The 19,447-nt window shown below is 40.2% G+C and overlaps 1 protein-coding gene across 9 annotated transcripts in view; it reads left to right on the forward strand.

Moving 5' to 3' along the window:
- Window positions 1-6: 6 nt before the first annotated feature.
- Window positions 7-19,447, forward strand: part of TCF7 (transcription factor 7) — a 115,154-nt gene continuing 95,713 nt past the window's right edge. For 3 of the 9 annotated variants that reach the window (XM_032783489.2, XM_075068147.1, XM_032783491.2), the window contains exons 1-3: window positions 7-390; window positions 537-603; window positions 1,284-1,390. In XM_032783489.2, coding sequence (XP_032639380.1) covers window positions 193-390; window positions 537-603; window positions 1,284-1,390 — 372 coding nt within the window. In that variant the 5' untranslated portion in view covers window positions 7-192. The remainder of the gene's footprint in view (window positions 391-536; window positions 604-1,283; window positions 1,391-19,447) is intronic. The other 6 variants (XM_075068145.1, XM_032783492.2, XM_075068144.1 and 3 more) reach the window with 5 other exon arrangements.

Here is a 19,447-nt window from a genome sequence, read left to right on the forward strand (position 1 = left end):
CTGCTGGCCCCAGGATCCTGCTGCTGCTTCTTCATCATCATCCCCCAGGCTGCAGCATTGCAACCCCCCCTGCCCCCGCCCCTTCCCCTCCAAAAAGGGTTTGATCTTCGGGGGGTGGGGGGAGAGCGGCTGCAGCCGGCCAAGTTCCCGTGTGGCTCGGAAGGGGCGAGGCGGGGACGGGGGGTGGGGACCATGCCCCAGCTCAGCAGCGGCGGAGGGGATGACCTGGGGGCCAATGACGAGATGATCGCCTTTAAGGACGAAGGAGAGCAAGAGGAGAAGATCCAGGAAAACGCCTTCACCGAGCGCGATCTGGCCGACCTCAAGTCTTCGCTGGTGAACGAGTCCGAGAGCAACAGCAGCCCCGCTGCCGCGGCGGCCGATCCGGAGGTGAGAGCCCGCCGCCAGCGCCCAGCCCGCACAAAGGGCTTTGCCTCCTTCCAGCTGATTTCTTTCTGGTTTACTGCAATGAATAAAACTTTGTCTCCCCCCCGCCCCCTGCTGTGCTTTTCTCTCCTTCCCTCCCTCTCCCACAGGCGATCAGGCGTGTGCAGGATCCTCAAAGGGTTTATCAGGAGAAACTCCCGGATCACATGGAAGATGGTTAGTTTCATAAACCATTCATTTCTCCTGCCCTTCCTCTTTCTGTACCCCCCCCCCGCACCACTTGGGTGATGCGCTGAGTCCTGGGAGGGGGGAGAAGAGAAACTTCGGTTTCTTTCTATAAATCAGAGCAGACACACACAAAAAATCAGGGAGGAACTTTGATTCGCCAGATGAAGAAGCCCTTGCGTGCTTGATCCATTGAATTGCCACAACGCAAGGGGGTTTAGTCACTCCCTTGACATTTAATGTGTAAACAATCCACCCCTTTCTCACAGTGTCTGAAATATTATTGATCTGCTCGGCTCTTGGTGGGGTCCTGGGAGGCAAGTTTTTCAAAGCGGCGGTGATGCAGGGTTGATGGTCCAGGAATACTGCTGCTGTGTGAAGCCTGCTTCGCCCGAAAGGGAAAAGGCTTGAGCACAAGCTTTTGTTTGGCTTTGTTGCTAAAGCCAAGTCAAAGCTATTGTTGATGGGGATGGACTAGTCCCACGGATATAAACAGACTGTATTTTTTAAGTCCTAAGGGCAAACTATGCACACGAAATAATTCTACTAGTAGAGAAGGCACCAAAAATATATGATGTAGGTAATGTTCTGTTTGCAAACTACAAGCACCTCGCACAGGCAGAGGAATGACCTGTTGCAAGGCAAGTCTTAATGTACTTTAATTTTAACAGGTATAAAGCATCAGGACACGGGGATGTACAAAGGATCTGCTTATTCTGGCTACCCTTTTCTAATGCTCTCAGACCCTTATCTGCCAAATGGATCTATGTCGCCTTTGGTGAGTTCATCATGTTTTCGAGAAGTTGTTAACCTTTCACAATTGAAGTATATTGCTGTCTGCCGTGCAATCACTTGACGCCAGTGCTTTTACTGACATCATGTAGCATTATTTCTAAAATGCCTAGGATGGTGGCCTAAAGAAATGAAAAGAAAAAGACTAGAGAGGATAAGTGATGCTCAGCCATAGGACAGTGGTATAGTTCTGAATTATCCAGAGCGGCTTCTTTTCAGATCACCTCAGCTTCTAGTTTCATCTCCAGTGTTTCAACAAAAAGAGCAAGAGCTACCTCCTCCAGAATACCCCCTTCATTTTTACTTACATCACAAATTTTCATCTAATATTTATGTGTTTAGCCCCAGATCAACTTCCCCTTGTAAAATGGCTTGCTTTGCGCTACCCCTCCCCCCCAAATGAAAGGGTTCAGTTGTGGATGATCTCCATACTGATGGATGTTTTACTATATTTAATTAATTGTAGTTGGTCCTACACAAAGGTCTAATGTGACTAGCAGGCAATGTTTGTTCCAATCTTTATTTTACAGAAGTTTTGCAAAGAAACATCAAGTAAGTTCTAGTAATTAGGTACGCTTCAATACTTACAGTAAGTTGTGCTAAATGAATTCTTTGATATAGTGTGCTATTTAGGGAGGGCTTTTAGCAGAAAATCCCTATCCATAGCCATCTCTAGCAGAGTTTCCAACAGAAATTGCAACTAACAAACACAAAGTGACAATTTCTGCCATCCTTAGCATTGCTGGTAATCTGGAGTGATTGCATGGATTTCAACCATTATTCTGGGCTTGGAGGAGTTGTGTAAATGAGAACAGAATATGGTTGTCATTTTTAGTTTTGATCTTACTTCTACAAGATTTTGAAGAATATATTTTGACCTCCTCAATGTACACCTGAGGTTTGTGCATTGGAAAAGTAAGAATACAAAAACTGCTGCTATGAAAACTGCTTCGGCGGTGGGATGCTATGAAAATCTTTGAGTGAAGGTGTAATATAATAACGTTTGTGTGCATCATCCAAGCAATCGCAATATCACCAGGTTTAAAGTAGTTAGCTTGCGGGATAGTGGTAGTGTCTAGTTATTTTTGAAATTTCGTGTCTGTAGTGCAGTTACACTTTACCGGGCAGATCTTCAGCTGGTGGAGTTGTAGTAATTCCACCAAAGTCAGCATACAGCAGCTGAGGACCTGCCTCTATGTTTTTATAATTTTCTTCATTGTACAAAAATAAATGATACATTTGCAAGGCAGTGCCAATATGGAGGATTGTATGTGCATCTTGTCGCTTGCTTACTATCCCCCTACCCGTTACTCCAGGTTCCTGTTAATCCCCTAATTTCTCCCTTCTTTCACTATTATATTTTGAAGCGTGATACTAAAGCTGTTTTTTACAGTGGCATTAATTTGTGCTCCCTGGTACAGAACTTGGATGAGCTGTCACTTGTGTTGGCACAGGAGCTATTCAGATGCTTCAGAAGTCTGTGAATATTTATATCAATCTTAACCCTTTGCAGATCTTCTTCTATTGGTTAAAACTGTGGCAGCCTATTTATTAGCAGTGTGGTTAAGAAATAGGCTTTTGGTTAGTGAACCAGTTAAGGAACCTCCCACCACTGCTAATGTAAAAAAGTACAGGTTTACAGTTGGAGGAAGACAGAGTAAAACAAACAGTACAGAAACCAAGAGAGTGAAAAATGACAGGCAGGTTGGGCATGATTCAAAGCCCTTTAAAATCAATGGAAATCTTTTAAATCAAGCCATACAGATTGTGCAATGCCTTAAGTTTGATGGATTGAAATGGTGATTTAATTTTCTCTCTCAAAATCTGCAATATCTTTAAGAAGTACGGAAAGAGTTCTTCCTTAAGTCAAAGAGAAGTTGCTAGTCTTCCTTTAACTGTAAACAAGGTGCAATAGGTATAACTCTTAATATTTTCTTCCGGGCAATTTGGTCTGTGCTGGTATTGATTGACTGATTTTACAAAAGTTAACCTAGTAAGTATTTTTACTACTATCATTTGTGATTATATTAATACTGTCTATGTTTTATAAGAAGTAGGTCTTGATCTGATGGTTATTCCCGCTGATTGTGTGATCAGCATTATGACTGATCTGGGATTTGGGATACTGTACTCATCCTCCAAGAAAAATATTGTGTTTTTTAATTAAAATTCTGGCGGGTTAAGGAAGTGGAGTTTGTTTTCTTTTAATATGTGAAAAATGGGGTTGTACATCACTGTAGTGCATCTACTTGGTAGTGAAGTATTTTCTCTAACTGGGGTTTCCTGTGAACATTTGTAGGCGGCTGGGATTAATTTTGTAATCCTCCCCCTTCCCCCGAAAAAAAGAGAATGAACCAGGCAGTGCTTTTTCAAACTGTCAGAGGGGTTTTTCATTAAACCATTAAGAAAAATATACCTCAGGCATAGCAAAAATCCCTGAAAGATCCAAGAGCATTCAGAATTAAGGCTGAAAGTTGAACCCCTGCACTGTAGTGCATTATAAAATTACATATTGTCTTGAGATTCCTGCTTTACTTAGACATGGTGTTGCGAATTAAGGCTGGAGTTAGTTTGGAGTGTCTGTACTTTTGTGAACAAGTCACAACGTTAGCATTACTGTGGTAACATTAATTTTTTTTAAAATTTATTTTCACACTGTCCCCAGTTGTTTCAGTTTCCCTTAGGGCTCAGTCGTAGCTTGCTAACTGAAGTAATGGACAGGAGTGCTTGAACTGATCTCTTGTCAAGACCTCATATCATAGTAGGTTTCATATATACATATGCATTTTATTGAAATGCACCCAATCCTGATTTTTATGTGCATGTGTGCCTTTCCTGAAGCATAATTTAAAAGTGAGTTGGTGCTTGAGTTCACCAGCAGTAGAATGCTCCAGTTGATGGGTTTTGCTCTCACCTTACAGTGAGATGGTAGCTAAAGGCCATAGGTGCAGGAACTAGGGATGCTGCCACACCTCCCGTTGAAGTAATTTTCATCATATATGGGGTTTACAGTTTGGTGCAATGGCTCTCAACACCCCCATTATACAAATTGTTCCAGCATCCCTGCTAAAGACCTCATTTTAGTGCCCTGTGGTCAGCTATTTAGCACACTGGTTAAATTCAGGCTGCCCCTGCAATAGACTGATAAGGCTTTTTTATTGTGATTATGATCGATCATATTGATACCTGCTTGAGCATGCTTTGCACAGATTGTGGATGTATTAGGTCATAAGGTTTTCTGGACTAGCATCGTCAACATTGGTGCTGCATATGTGTATCCAGGGACCAATCGCGCACTCCATCCTCTGAGAAACCTAGAGCTTTCTCAAGAACAGAAGGTGTAGACTCTGTCAGTTACAAATCTGCATGAAACTTCCAATGAATGAATATGAATGTGTTCAGAAAGTATTTTTCCAAATGAAACATCAAATCAAAAAATTATATCCTTTTTTTAAATGGTACAAATGACTTTTAAAGCAAATTAAGGTGCCTCCTTAGTAGTTACATCTGTCTTTTAGGTAGTTACAAACAGTAGAGGTCAAACATGTTAAAACTTTGATCAGATTAAAATCTTCTTGCTCTGGTTGTATAATTGAGTTTAGGCCTGAGGGAGTTTTCTGAACATTGTTACATCTTGTAGCGCACGGTAGTTAAAGGATTTCAGAAGCACTGATAAGTTCCTGCATTTTGTATATGGGAATATAAAATAAGGAAGTGCGTAGGGGCCAACCTTGCGCTTCTAAAGTTAGTGACAGAATTCCCAGTGACTTTAACTGGGCAGGATCAGACCATCTAGTCTTGGGGCCAAATTTTGCTGTCATTTTCCATGCAACACAGTTGGATTTGGTGGGCTTGTAAGGTAATTTAGGGAATAATTAATGCTTTTCAAATACAAGGCTAAAACTCTGAAGTGGCTTTCCCATTCTTTGGACTCCAGCAACTGAGGCTTCAGTGCCCCCAGTTATTTGGAAGACAAACACCCCACAGAATCTCTTTAAAAGTATTTAAGAATAGATCTTCAAACCAAAGCTCAAATTGGAAGGGGGAAAGTAGAAGTACTGTCCTAAGCTTCACCCACTTGAGATGCCACAGTGAGATGCCATTGACGGAAGATTGCATGGATTTTCAAAATCGGATACCCTATAACTCTGCGGGGCTCCTCAGATTTGGTTCTCTCTCAGTGAGGTTTGACTACAACCTTGGACAAGGCTGGATTAAGGCATAGCCACACAAGGCATATGCCTATGGCCCCAGTTCTCAGGAATCATGTGATAATATCAGAATCTGTTTGAGCTAAAAGGGAATCTCCATTAGCTGTTAGCAGTATGACATCTATGGCACACAGCGAACCAGTTCAGTTTCCATTCAGTAGAAGGCAATGCTACACAAACTCTAACCGCTTCCTTAGAATACATTAGCATTTACTCAGTATGAAAAAAGAAGCCCATCTTCCTTAAACCAAACAAGACATACTAAGAACCTCCCCAGAATTATCCTCTGTAGCCCATTTCACCTGGGAGGAGTCCAGAGTTTTCTAGACAAGCCATTCAGTTTTGTGTCTCCTCCATTACTAGTACAAGACAGGGCTAAATTCTATTTTAGCGCCTTTCCCTCAGAGATGCAAAGTTGCCTTCTCAATGACTGAAAATCACTCCTGTTCCTGGCAAGTTCCCTCCACTTGCTGTGCCAAAGTATCACATAGCAAAACATTGATCCCTGACTTTCTAGAATATGAACAGAAGAGTAGTATTACAAGAAGTGGCCAACAAATAATGTGTAAATGTAGTTCAGTGAGCTACTCCAATATGCTTTAAATCTGGAACTTTGGGTTCACATTCCTATTGGTGCAAATATTGTAATGGTTTGAGATAAAAAATGTTAGGGGCAGATTCAGGCCCTATTGCAATCAATGGCAAAACTCTTACTGGGTTCAGTGTAATCATAATGTGTCAATATCTATCTCTTTAGATGCTCAGGGACATATAAATACCTGATTAGATAGATTAGCTCAGACTAGCAGCTGCAAAGGAAAAGTAGCTCTGTGCCCTACCACTAGTGCCTGTTGCAAGTGAATCGGTGGAGCCATCATGATTTCAATCAGTTTCTCTTGACGGTAGGTGCCACACTGTTGGGCACAAGTGGGACAGTGCTCTTTCCCTGCAGGTGCCAACACCAGTTATCCTGCTTCTGTCACCTGAAGGGAAAGGAGATAGTTAAGTAACTGCCTGGCCAAGGGACATCCGAGCAGGGACATTGCTCTCCCCTAACCAAACCACATCATCTATCTCTTCACCTTGCTCGAGATCAGATGAGGGTGAAAATAGTTCTTTATATTCAAAGTGAAATGTTGGATGGTCAAACGTATCAAGAGACAGAGATTCCAAATTATTCATTTACGTTTGGTTCAGCTGTGGTCATATCCTGAGGAAAATTTAATTTCTATGGATTCATATTGTACCACCATATTGTATTTGAAGCAGTACTTGAAATAATTGAACTATTTGAAATAAATTAGAGAGTTCTGTGTAAGAAGCAATGACAGGGTATGGCCCTTTGCCTCCCCCGGTAATAAAACTTCCTTTAAAAAAATTTTGACTGAAAAAAGTCGAAGAAAAATCTCACACATAAAAAACTTTTGTTTCTATAACTCTCTTTGTTTGTGAGTTAGGTGTATGCACATGTTTAAAGGGTGTCGTATACGTATCCTCCCGCAACAATTCCTTAATAGGATACCTTGTCACTTGTTGCATCAATCATGAGCATAGTTTACTGGTATTTAGTTGTAATTACGTTAATTTTGACATGTGTTAAAGTCACCACCCATGCAGGTTGGATTATTGTTGTTGCTGTTTGTTAAAGTGTTACCAAATCAGCTGTGTGAATATTTTAAAAACAAGAACAAACCTAAACCAAAACTCACAAGGCTCATCCATGTTAATGATTAATGTCCTGGAAACTTTCACTTTGAAGAACAAAGTGATTTTTACGTTTATCAGGGATACAGTGTGTCTGAAACAAGGGAACGTACTTGTTAAACCTAATACTCACCATTTTGCTCTTTGCAAATTGAGATTAAAAATAAAATCTTTAACACAATATTGCTCCAAGCTCAAGACTAACACATTTCTGCCTGCAGTCAATTTTTTACAGTCAACTTGCAGATACTATTAAACCTCTGTGTTCACATAGAAATCCTCAGTGCAGAGTTGCCGGCAGAATGCTTCTCTTGTTTACCTGTACATGTAACCATTTCTGTGACTAAGCATGCAAACACATTAACACGTCCGTATGGCTGACTGTATTTACTATCTCATGGTGTATCTGTGATGGGCCAGATTTTAATAATAGATATATGAGCAGCATGTATCCCTATGTATCTTAGAAAATCTGCTAGTATAGCAGATCTTTCAGGGTGCGGTTACGTGCATTGCACACCTAAGATTAAAGTCTGATCCTTACTGTCTGTATATAAAGATGTCAGATTACAGTTGTACACTGACACATACCAGCTGTTTTTAAGGAAGTATCTATCATTCATATGTATTTCACTATACGGTTCTGTCTGGCAGTGGTTACATTTGCACTGTAAGTATTACAGTGACACCACATTTCAAGTTCCTTTAATGCAATTTAGCATTTCACTTTCATGATTCACTTGTGGCCTTAGAAAAAATAAAGGAAATTCATAATCCAATGTCCTCTACCTCTGCTCATATAAAATTTAAATGAATGATGTGAGTATTTTTGTAGGGAGATGAATAATGTTTTCTTGGACAGAGTGGGTTTGTGTGAGTTGTAATAGTTTGTGCATCTGCCATTCAGTCAAGACTTCTGCCTTGGGTATGAGTCCAGATGGAAACCCCCCAAGGGTTCCATGGATTCATTGTTGCTTTGATTCTGCAATGGGCCACTTCCGCTTTAGTGCTGGCCATCCGCAAAGTACTTTGCTGTAGTGGTTCCTGGGGTAGTGTATCGCCACAACCAGAACTGCAACTTCCCTCTCACTTACTACCTTGAATCAGTGATGCATGACCCTGCTTAGAGTGACTCAACATCAGACAATACTCATTCCTTTATTCTCTGCTGCTATTCTTTAGCTTTTTATGCCTCTCTCACTACAGCTTACTTCTTTATCTTCGTGCTTTTTCTTGGTACTGTCAGCATCTCTCAAAGAGTGGTCTACATTGTTGCCTCAATTTACCGGTGGTGGGTGGAGGTCACAAAGGCAGTAAACTATGTACATGACTCTTGTCAGAATCTTAAAGGAGTCACCATCCTAGGGGAAAGTTCTCAGCCTACACAATGTCCTGTGTTGCTGCTACAGTGGGATCTCATGAATATCCCCACATGGGCTCTTTCATGTTGCCTTCTTTCAAATAGCTCCTCAAGAAAAGAAAAAAAGCTATAACATGATATTTGCTCATTAATCTTCCTGGATCTGGAAGATGGAACAAAAGTTCAATAGGAGGACTTGATGACTCAGAGGAGTTTTAATGGGCTACAGAGCTGTTCACTTTGTGGTTGCTAGTTCTAATTTAGCTGGATCATAGAGACCTAAAGACCATTACTATCTGATAGGCTATAGCACTGACTCCTTTCAGTTCGTCATCTCAGTCCAGTTCCTGATGGACTTGTACCTGCATTATAAAAGCCATTGTTGCTGTTGAGCTGACTGGTTAGCCATCCCAGCAGACAGGAAGTTCTGAATGATCTGGATAATGGAATGTCTTCTCACCCTGCCATGTTAGTGCTGAGGCACACTTGGCGCCTCATGCTGTCTGCACCAAAACTATTGTGTGCATAAACTGAGGACTTCATTCTCTAGGGCAACCAGTTAGCACATTTTAGGAGCATTACATCCTCCTACTTTGTTTTTGTAAAGGAAATCACAGCATCGTATACTTCTGAGCCTTGAGGATCCAAATGCACACAAAGGCCTTTTCTCCGTCACCTCTAAACCAAATTGGCCAAATCTCTCTTACTGTGTGTTGGTCTCTCCTCACCATGTGACGCATAATCACCGCAGAGACTCACCCTTTTCTGTCTTTTTGCATTTAGAGGTTTCTGAATTAACACCATACTCCAAGCTACTGAGGGCTAGATTCTGCCACCATTACGCAAGCTGAGTAGTTTAATGGAAATCAGTGGGATTACTCAGAGTGAGATACTACTTAATGTGAGTAAGGATGGCAGAAACTGGCCCCTAACTTAACTCATAGATGTATGTCATTGAGTGAGAAGGAAGCAGTTGGATAAGCATTTGAATAGGCCCTTTGTGGTTTAGTTCTGAGCAATGGTACCTCTAGTTAGGAAGCCCATCTGCTACTCTTTTCTCCGCACCTGGTATATGGAGTGTTTAGTTCAAGTCAGAAATAAAGCGAGCTGCTGATCTTCTTGGTGCATAATTTTTTTAAAATATAAACGTGATACTTGTTGAACTGTTAGAAAGCATCAAAGGATAAAATGTATAGAACACGATTCTAAAAGGAGATATTCTGCAAAGCCTATCAATGCAGCAGCTTTTTTTTTTTTTTTTTTTAAATAATTTCAACAGCTAATATCGGGTTTTTATGCATTTATTTTTATCAATGTAAATTCACAGTTGTGGGAGATTATGAAGGCTGCTAGAATGGGGGTGCAGACAGTTAATGACAGATGTTGAGATTCAAAAAGTTAAAGCTTTAATTGTTAAAACAAAAACTGTCAACAGCCCATGTCAGATTGTACAAGTAAATATTTTTAAATCAAACTAACTTCTCCAGCAACATTTTTCTTTTTTGCCTATAACTACATTTCAATCATCAGAGGAAATATTTTTCCTCAGTTTGTGGGGGGAAGGGGTGAAATTGACGTTTTACTGACATTTACAGATAAAAATCTAATGCGTCGAAGCCTACTTATTGTGAGGAGTCATTTCATATGTATTGGTGAGTATTAAAAAATTCTCTAGAGGATCTATGACTGACTGTTTCCTTTAATTATTGACTAGAAGGCTTAATTAATGCTCTGTGATCTAGTAGTATTGTTAATATGACATTGGTGTAAATGGTCACTCAGCAATGTTTCTAGGCATCTAAATATCTTGTGATTGTTCCTGGTCTTCTCTCTCCTTCCAAGTCAGAGTTGCTTTCTAGTCTCTCATTGGCATAGGAAAGGGGTCATGGTTGGGGGGTGCATCCATACTCTGGCACGCCCCAGCTGACAAAGTGGCCTTTTGGCGCCATTGGTATCCAGACTGTCAAACTGGCCAGAAGCTCAAGATTAAAGGGTCGCTAAGGTAGCTGACACCCCCAACCTCAGGTCCCGTGCTAAGCACAACTCAGCTGCACCAAAGAATCTGGTCCATTTTGTTTTACTCGGTCCCAAAATTAGTATTCTCTTAAAAACTAACATGGGAAGTTTTAACTACACACTAAAACTAGGTATTTTAATCTAGAGCACTTTCCACATCCACTTAGAATAGTCTGAAGTCTGATCAAATGTAAGGCAAAAAACACTGAGTGTCTCTTTTGTTCCGCTGAGCCGTTTGAACTGTATACACAAAATACACATCTGCGTTAAAGAGCCACACAGTAATCATGGACTGACCAAATAAGTATATTTTTTAAAAAGTGATTCAAACCCTATGCTGTATGCTGAATTTATTTTCTCCTGTGGTTTATTCTTTGGAATGGCATATGTTAGTGGAAACAGATTCTTCTGTGATGTGACATATACAAAAAAGAAAATGTGAGAGGGTAGAATCACAAAGTATTATTGACTCAGCAAAAGGGCAACAAAATGAGCATGTTTTTAAAATAATTGTTTAGTTGATGTTCTTCACGCAAGGTTCCTGAAATGAACCTGTGTTCTAACAGAAGAGTGGTCCTACAGATATTGTTTTCATGTTTGAGAGATAAAATCTTCTAAAATCTACCAAATGAAAATTGGTTCCTGTTCTATGGCATGCAATGGTTAATTATTTGGATCTTGTAAAATATTGCGTCCTGAAAATCACTAGCACATGCTTTTGTGTCATGTAAGTTGAAGGAGAAAAGAAGTCGTTTCCTGCTGAAAAAATGTTCTGCATCCAACCTCTTTAATATGACTTTGCTGTTTGGATGTTGGACCAAATTCTGCTCTCAGTTACACTGGCAGGCATAACCTAATTGACACTGGTATAATGGAGACCAAAATCTGGCCTTTGGACTGTGGTTTCATGCCATAACTTACAACAGGTGGCAATGTGGGCTTTGAAATCAGAACACTAAGAGGCAAGCAGATTTTCAGGTCCCTACTAACGTTTTCTGGGCTTATGAGTTGATTTGATGAAATGCCATGACAACCAATTTTGTCACTTAGGACAACCAAATACTAACCCTAAATCTGAAGCAGAAGCAATAATATAAAGTAAGAAATGAAAACAATTCTTAAATGTTCTCTGATACAAACCAATTTGAGCAGGACTCTACACCATATGAAACACATTATAAATACTCTTGTAAAATCCACATCATTATACCACATGAAAAGCTGGGTCCTAAAAATAGCCATTCACAGAGGATGCTGGCTAGTAGTAATTTTGGCAATCATGAAATAGTTGCGTTGACATCCACATGCATGCAACCCACAGAGTGCTCTGACCTGAATACACTTAGAAACAGGACATTATTGTCCCATAAATAGTTTTCCATCTATTGCCTTTTCTTTCTGCTTTTATTCCTGCTCCTCTGACTAGTTTTATTGAAAAAATGGGTAATCCGTAGAGATTTGTTTTCTTACAGGAAAACCCTTTCCTTGTCATCAATTTGACAGCCTCCGTGCTTGAAAACATGAGCTGTGTTATCCTTTCACCATTCTTCTGAATTATTCTTCTTTTTTTCCCTCAATAGGGAAGTTCTTCTCACAGGCATTGTCAACAGAATTTCCTTAAACAGTCATATTTTTCTTGTATGGTTTATTAAGTTTTCAGTTTGTCATAGAAGCAAAGCATGTACTTGCCTGATCTTTAGAAGTGTGACTGTCAAAACTTATATTCTTACCTAGTGCTCTAGGTTTACGAACTGCCATGCCTAATCAGACCATGTTGTTTAGTATTGGGAAGAATGTGCAAGAAAATCACCAGTAGGCAGTTATGGAATAACTTGTGCAAAAGGAAAGCTTCTTCCTAACCTCATCAGTTAGTTTCGTTTATGCCTTGAAGCCTGAGAATTTATAATCTCCAAACTTTGGAATTTGGGAGGCAGATCCGCAGCTCATGTAAATTCTCATAGCTCCATGGAAAACAATGTTAGGTCAATTCACATCAGTTGAACTTCCCCTGTTTTTAAAAAGATCCTCACTATTTTAAGGGTATTTCTTTTTTTAAAAAAGTTTGCAATGTAGGTGTCGATCTGTAATTGAATTTTTCTTTTGTAAGTAGAGATCTGGACCATGGATCCAAGAATCTTCAAATTTTGAAGAAGGGGTGTTTTGAATGTTGTGGCTTAAGCCCATCCCTATCTTGAACTGTATGTCTCCTCTAAATCCACTGGAAACTATTTATTTCCCTAAAAGTTAGTTTGCTTATGGGATTGGGAGAAAAGCTTTGGAGATATCAAACAAAATAATAAGGTTTTCAAGAAAATAGCTGGCATGAAAACCGTAGCTGGCATGAAAACCATTATGTCTGACGTTTCATTCAAATCAGATGTAACTGTGGTTGTAATGGTATAGTAGACAGTCTTTGAGAAATACAAGTTTAAATGATTCATGGTGGGAGTTTTATTCAGCATTTAAATTGTTTTAACTTAAAGGGTAAATCTTGTCCCACGTCCAGCTTCAGAGTTCCTTTCCAGTGGTAACATTGTCTAACATTTTTATTCAAGCTGTTGAATGTTTACAGGCCTTCAGTAAGTTTGGAGAATCAAGTGCCATCAAATAACTGTTAGCTGTTGCTAATGTAGTTCCTTAAAAGATGGGGGGGAAACCCTGATGAAATAGTCCTTAGAATTTGGACTTCTACAAGCCTCATAAAGTAAATGTATTCACAAGTGAATACAATCACAGTGTTTTTAAGGGTATATTCCCATCTCAGTGGTAAGCAATCCACGCTCACAACCTGACTAACTTCATGGCTGACACCAAGGTCACATTTGGGAATATAAGTGTGTCTAGGTTTCCTGCCACTCCACTGGCCTGGTACAGGGAAACTTTGTGGGGTACTTATTATGAGCAGAACTCACTAAAGAATACATGTTAGATTGGTGCTACATTTGAGTATTGGAAGTTCTTAGTGGCACTTGAATGCAAGAGTTAACACAGAGACAGTTTTACTCATGCATTCAAAAGAAAGAGTTGCTCATTACATCAAATTACAGTTTTCAGTGTTTGGCGTTGATTGAAATTATTGTGTAACTAGAAATGTTGTAAACCTGCTTGCAAAGGTATGACTGTAATATATTTAAAATTACATTAGTTGTATTGTCATAGTGCCTAGAGGATCAGGTTCCTATAGCACTGCACACTGTACAAAAAATTGAGACATTATTTTTTGTAAAGATTTAAGCCCAGCCCACATATGTGAATCAACACAGTAGGTCTTGGCTAAAGCTAATCTATGTCGCATGGTGGGAGTTTAACTCATGATTTTCTGGGTTTAAAAAACAAAATAACCTGAACAACTTTGGCCTCTAGTACTCCACTCCCTTATAGCTGACTCTCTCTCTCTCTCTGTTTTTGAAGAGACAAGGTGGGTGAAGTAAATCTTTAATTGGGCCAACTTCTATTGGTTACAGAGACAAGCTTACACAGAGCTCTTCAGGTTCTGAAGAAGAGCTCTGTATAAGCTTGAAAGCTTGCTTCTCTCACCAACAGAAGCTGGTCCAGTTAAAGATAATTACTTCACCCACCTTGTCTCTCGAATATCCTGGGACCAATACAGCTATACCACCACTGCATTTCTCCTTTTTTAGACTTCCCGCCACTAGCAGGTGAGACCATTGCAAACTAATAAGCACTTGAGCAGTTTTAAACACATGCCGCCTAACACAGGGGATTGTATTACACCCTTAGGGCCAACTGTCTTACAAATAAGACTTTGATCTTCACTTTTGTGACAGTTACTCTTTTGGCTACCATGATGAAGACAAATAGAGTAGAATGATTGTGCAACCTGCTCACCTCACACACAGGCTTGAAAAAATGAAACGAAGCAAACAGTAGAAATTGTTTGACACAGGATACTTGATGGGGAGGTGGCTACATATCTGGTATACAAGTTACAGTTGAACAAAGAGCTGAGATCCAGCCCCAGAGACTAACTTCTGTCATGTGACTGGAGGGAGGAAGTGAAGATCAGACTTTTACCAACACTTGTGTGTCACACTGTTATTATATGGTGTCAGATGAAAGTGGAATCTCTGGTAAAATGGAGATAATTAAGGTGCCAAAATCCCTCAGCTGGAAGGAAACCTGCCACAGAGCAGGAGGAGGTGGTTGCACCCCATTTTCAAATTTTTAATGGAAGCAGTTGGTATTGCAAAGAAGTTGGAAAGGGTGGAATCCTCCACACTGCTGCAGAGGGCAGACCTGAAAGCAGTGAAGATCCACAATCCACAGGGAGCATGGAAATGATGGCAAAACATTCAAAAGTGTCACCTGAAAACATTGCCAGGTGAGACCAGTGATGATTACATTATACTCCTGCATAATGAAGTTAGTCACATTAGTCCATTTGTTCAAATACTAGACACCAAATTGTTTGCGACTTAACTTATAATTCAGTCAAAACCCATGGTTATTGCCAAGTCAAGTCCAACACTTGCAAACAACTGTGGATGTCTGCAGGACTAGTGAAAACTGTTTCCCAAACTGTGTTAAGTAGCAGGGAAAGAACAGACGTGCATGTAAATAAAAATATGTTCTAAGGGATTAAGGCAGAATACTAGGATAAACAAGGAGACCAGATTTGTCTTCAGTAAGTGTGCAGGCAGAGGTGTCCAGCACAGAGGTTGGTGTCATTCATACAATGACATTCAAAATGGTTGCTCGGTGTGTCGCTCTTGGCACAAGTTGGGGGAAAAAAATGCAAAAATAAATACATGAACTGTGAATCTCAACCATGAAACACACTCAAAGGAATTGTGCCTGCTTCCACCGGGCTGGATTTGACCCTCTGTGTTTAGCATCTAGGTTCTAGTAAGATGTTCATATTTATTTATTTGTAATTGAGTGATCTTATTGATGTAGGGCACCAGGCGCTTTGCCTGATAGGCACAACATGTAGATATCTAATGAATGTGCATTAGTATAGTAGCTGTATATAGGATAATGGAGAATGTTTGAGTCATGTACGTAGTGAAGGATGTTACCAAGATTTGTGGAAGAGAAATTGGATGGCCTTGTGACTAAAGCACAGGACTAGGAGTCAGAGAACCTGTGTCCTCTCCCAGCTCTGACATGAACTCCCTCTGTAAAATCGGTTTTTACTCCTCTGTGCCTCATTTTTTTTCTTTGAGGTTTAATTATTCAGTGTTTTTATAAGTTGTTTCAGAAGCACTGAAAGGAAAGCCATGTCAAATTTAAAAACAAATATCTTGTCCAAAACCCACTGTCAACCTACTAAGGTGATGGGCATTTTAGAAATACTCCAAACAGTTAAAAAAACCCTACTGTTGCTTTCTACAGCATGTATTTCTGAATATTAAACAAATTGTAACTTCATAATCCTTCAGCAAGTTGCAGGTGGCTCCAAACCACTGTTCCCCCTCGCAGGCAATGGGTATTTTGTTTCACTTGAAAAAACAAATAGCTTTTCCAACATAAATGATAAATTCCATAAGGCGGTGGTAGCTGGATAGAAATGTTGTTGTGAGTGTATGATCCCAATATGTTTTATAAAATACATGCACTATACAAATTTGTGTTATTAATCTGACAACAAAGTGTCATTGCCTATTTACCAGTTTGTAACATGCTGATGAGAAAAACCTCAACAGTTGTATGCATAATTCAAATTCCTTGTTGTAAAGAAGCCTGTTTAACTTGGAACATTTTTTACTTAAACCGTAATCTCTGGGAAATCATTTAACTGTAGTTAGCAGCCAGTCTGTCAGTTAATGGCTTGAGGCAAAGTCAGAAGTAAATAGGATCCTTTCATATGGTACAGAAAGGTTTATAATGAAAATATTAGAGGACTCTGTCAACTGGATATAAACCAAATTTTGAAGACACGAAGGAACTAGGAGTTATTTGGCTGCATAAGTGAGTCTTACTAGCATATCTGTTTGTAAAATATTAAAGCCATCAATCATGCCTATGTTTTGGCTTTGAATTCTCTGTTCTTCAGACCAAGAGCGACAGATGAGAGCATGCAGGCACACGTGTTCACGCAGGCTGTCTGTGCATTGCTTGACACCTCTTGCGTTGTAGCACACTGATTCCCTTCTGGGCCCAGAGAACTCTCACAGTTCAGACAGCTGGAGGAATCAACCAAAGCCAGCTTTAATAACACTCCAGAATTTGTCCTTAGCAGAATTCTTCCAAACCCCACGTAGGTTTCATAGCAGCAGAAAGTGGGAGGTATGAATTGTATCATTTCTAAATAAAAGCATGGCTGTTATTTTCATTTAGGTAACAAGAGTTATCTGCTTCTTTTTTTGAAGAACATCCCAGGCACAATTATATCCTCAAATTACTGTTTACATTTAGCCAGATGCTGTGCAGAAGGAAGCCAAGCAGCAGATATGGCCTAGAATTTGCAGAAAGAGGAGTAGAGAAGTCTACTCTAAAACCTTTCCATCTCCATGTCGGGGTGGGGAATAGCTGCCATAAGCAGCAGCTCTCCTGGTAACCCACAAAAGCCAGCAGAAATTAATGTGGCTTCCTGCAGCAGGATCTTCCATTCCATCCTGTCTTTGCACAAAAGGCAGTAAGGTCTGCGACCTACCAAGAGATCAGTAGCAGCACAGGCAAGTTATGTGGCCAAAACAGAAGTACAGATAGGCTTGCCCCCAAGATGTGTGTCTGAGGCTAGATTTTCCCCACAGATTTTTGGCCTTCATATGATTTGAAGATACCCTTGTCTGCAGTTGCAGTCCTTCCCTCCCCTGAGGGGAAAACAGGGTGGCAACTCAATGAGCTGAACCCTGCGGAGGTTTAGGAGTGCAGCCATGGGAGGGAAGATTTGGCTGATTATTGTGGAACATTGTGTTGCTAGGACTGAGCTTTGGGACAGAACTAACAGTGTGGAAACAAATTCAGCTAGCTTTTACTGAACTGGTTTGTAGATTACTTTAAAAAGACAATGTATGTGTCTTGTAAAAGGCAAGACTCTCCTTTCAGATCCATGCAGCAGAGCTTGACTCTGATATCCGGGTCTGCCTACAGGAGCAGAACGCCCATCAGGAACTCCCATGTGGATATGAGAGAGGAATTTTGTCCTAAATGATGTTTCAGAAAAATGCGGTTGAGTTATTCCTTTAAAAATGTGTGTACTCCTTATCTCTCTCTTGGAACTAGCAACAACTTTAAAGTCAGAGTTTAAGGTCAAAAGGGGTTATGAGATCTTCTAGGATGACCACCTGTACATCACAGGCCATTTAAATTTCAGCCATTTACCCGTGTTGAGTCCCATGTATTGAACCCCTGTATTAAGAGATGAGCACAGATTTTAAGGATATTCAGTCTTGTTTAAGACACCCTTGTTTTACAGATGGAGATGCTTAAACTCAGCTTCAAATCAAGTTTTAAAGCACTGCTCTGCTCAGCACTTTGACTCATGCTTCATGTTGCTCTAATTATCTCAATTACACTTAACTTCTCCAAGCAATGTGTTGGATCCCATTTCTTGAAATGTGACATTCCATGATCCCAGGAACAATTATTTAAACTGGTTCTGTAATTGCACCATATAGATACCTGGGTGGAATACCCATCATTTGCATTAAAAGTTGTCCTTCCTACCTCATCAACAGAGCCAAGCAAAGCCATTGCTACTTCAGATTTTCATCAGAGCTCACCCCTTTGCCAGCTCCAGTGATAGCCTGAATATTATTGTTCTTCCTCATATGCTTTCACCACCTCTACCCTGTTGGGCCCATTCTGTCATGGTCTTCTGGGCATAACAGGCACAGTCCACTCATTATGGTCTTTTGGCTGTAACTAAGCATAGGCTCCATATGTTTCAGTCAACCACCAGTAGTCTTTCTGGACTTCCATGAGCTCCTGAGCATTCCCTCTTTTCACAGTGATTTCTGCAAAGGCTTCATAAACACAAAACACGCACAGAAATCTTTTCCATATATTCTGCACCCGAGGTTAGATCAACAAATGGAACAGCCTTTCATTCATTCATTCTTTACATACTCATTAGTCCCAGAACATTCAGTAAGGTATAATGAATGTCTTTTCAATCTTATTATTCTGTCCTCTCTCTGCTGTGCAATACTGTTTTTTCAGCCAGTTTCTAAACAGAGTTGTTCTGGGATCTGTAAATAGCACAGTGAACGTCTGGGTCTCACCTCAGGTTCCGTCTTTTAGTTCCAAGGGTTTAAAATCATCATAATACCACATTTCCAGGGCTTTCACTCTCCTTATCTAATGTGTAGCATTTTGTATCTCTTGCAGTGGTGCTCTCTCTTGCCAACTTTCCAGTTTTCTTTCTTTCCTAACTTTTATGGAACCTTGTCTAAACTCCCTGTGCACTTCCTCACTGAGGCTGTTGTTGATCCACCAGGCAGACCAGAGATCCCTCACTTTACTACCTTTGTTCTGGGATAACCATATTACCCAATAGTCTCCTTAATCTGCTTTCCTTAGTTGAGAGCTGTTCTTCGTGGTGCCCCATGCCATTGCTGGAGAGGATAAGACTATTATGGTTCTAACACGCTCATGCTGATACGTGACTTATTTTTTTTAAAGTCTTCTCTCCATTTCCCCACCTCCTCCCATTTTTTTTGATGATAACTTGTAAGATTCCACTTGCAGGGGCAATGTGTGTGTGAGGTGTCTTTCATGGTTAGCTGCAATACACAACAACATACAGTATGGAATGTAACTTGCTGGTCCTCCTGAACTGAATGGA

Source organism: Chelonoidis abingdonii, chromosome 7 (assembly GCF_003597395.2).
Source record: "Chelonoidis abingdonii isolate Lonesome George chromosome 7, CheloAbing_2.0, whole genome shotgun sequence".
In the NCBI taxonomy this organism is placed as follows: Eukaryota; Metazoa; Chordata; order Testudines; family Testudinidae; genus Chelonoidis; species Chelonoidis abingdonii.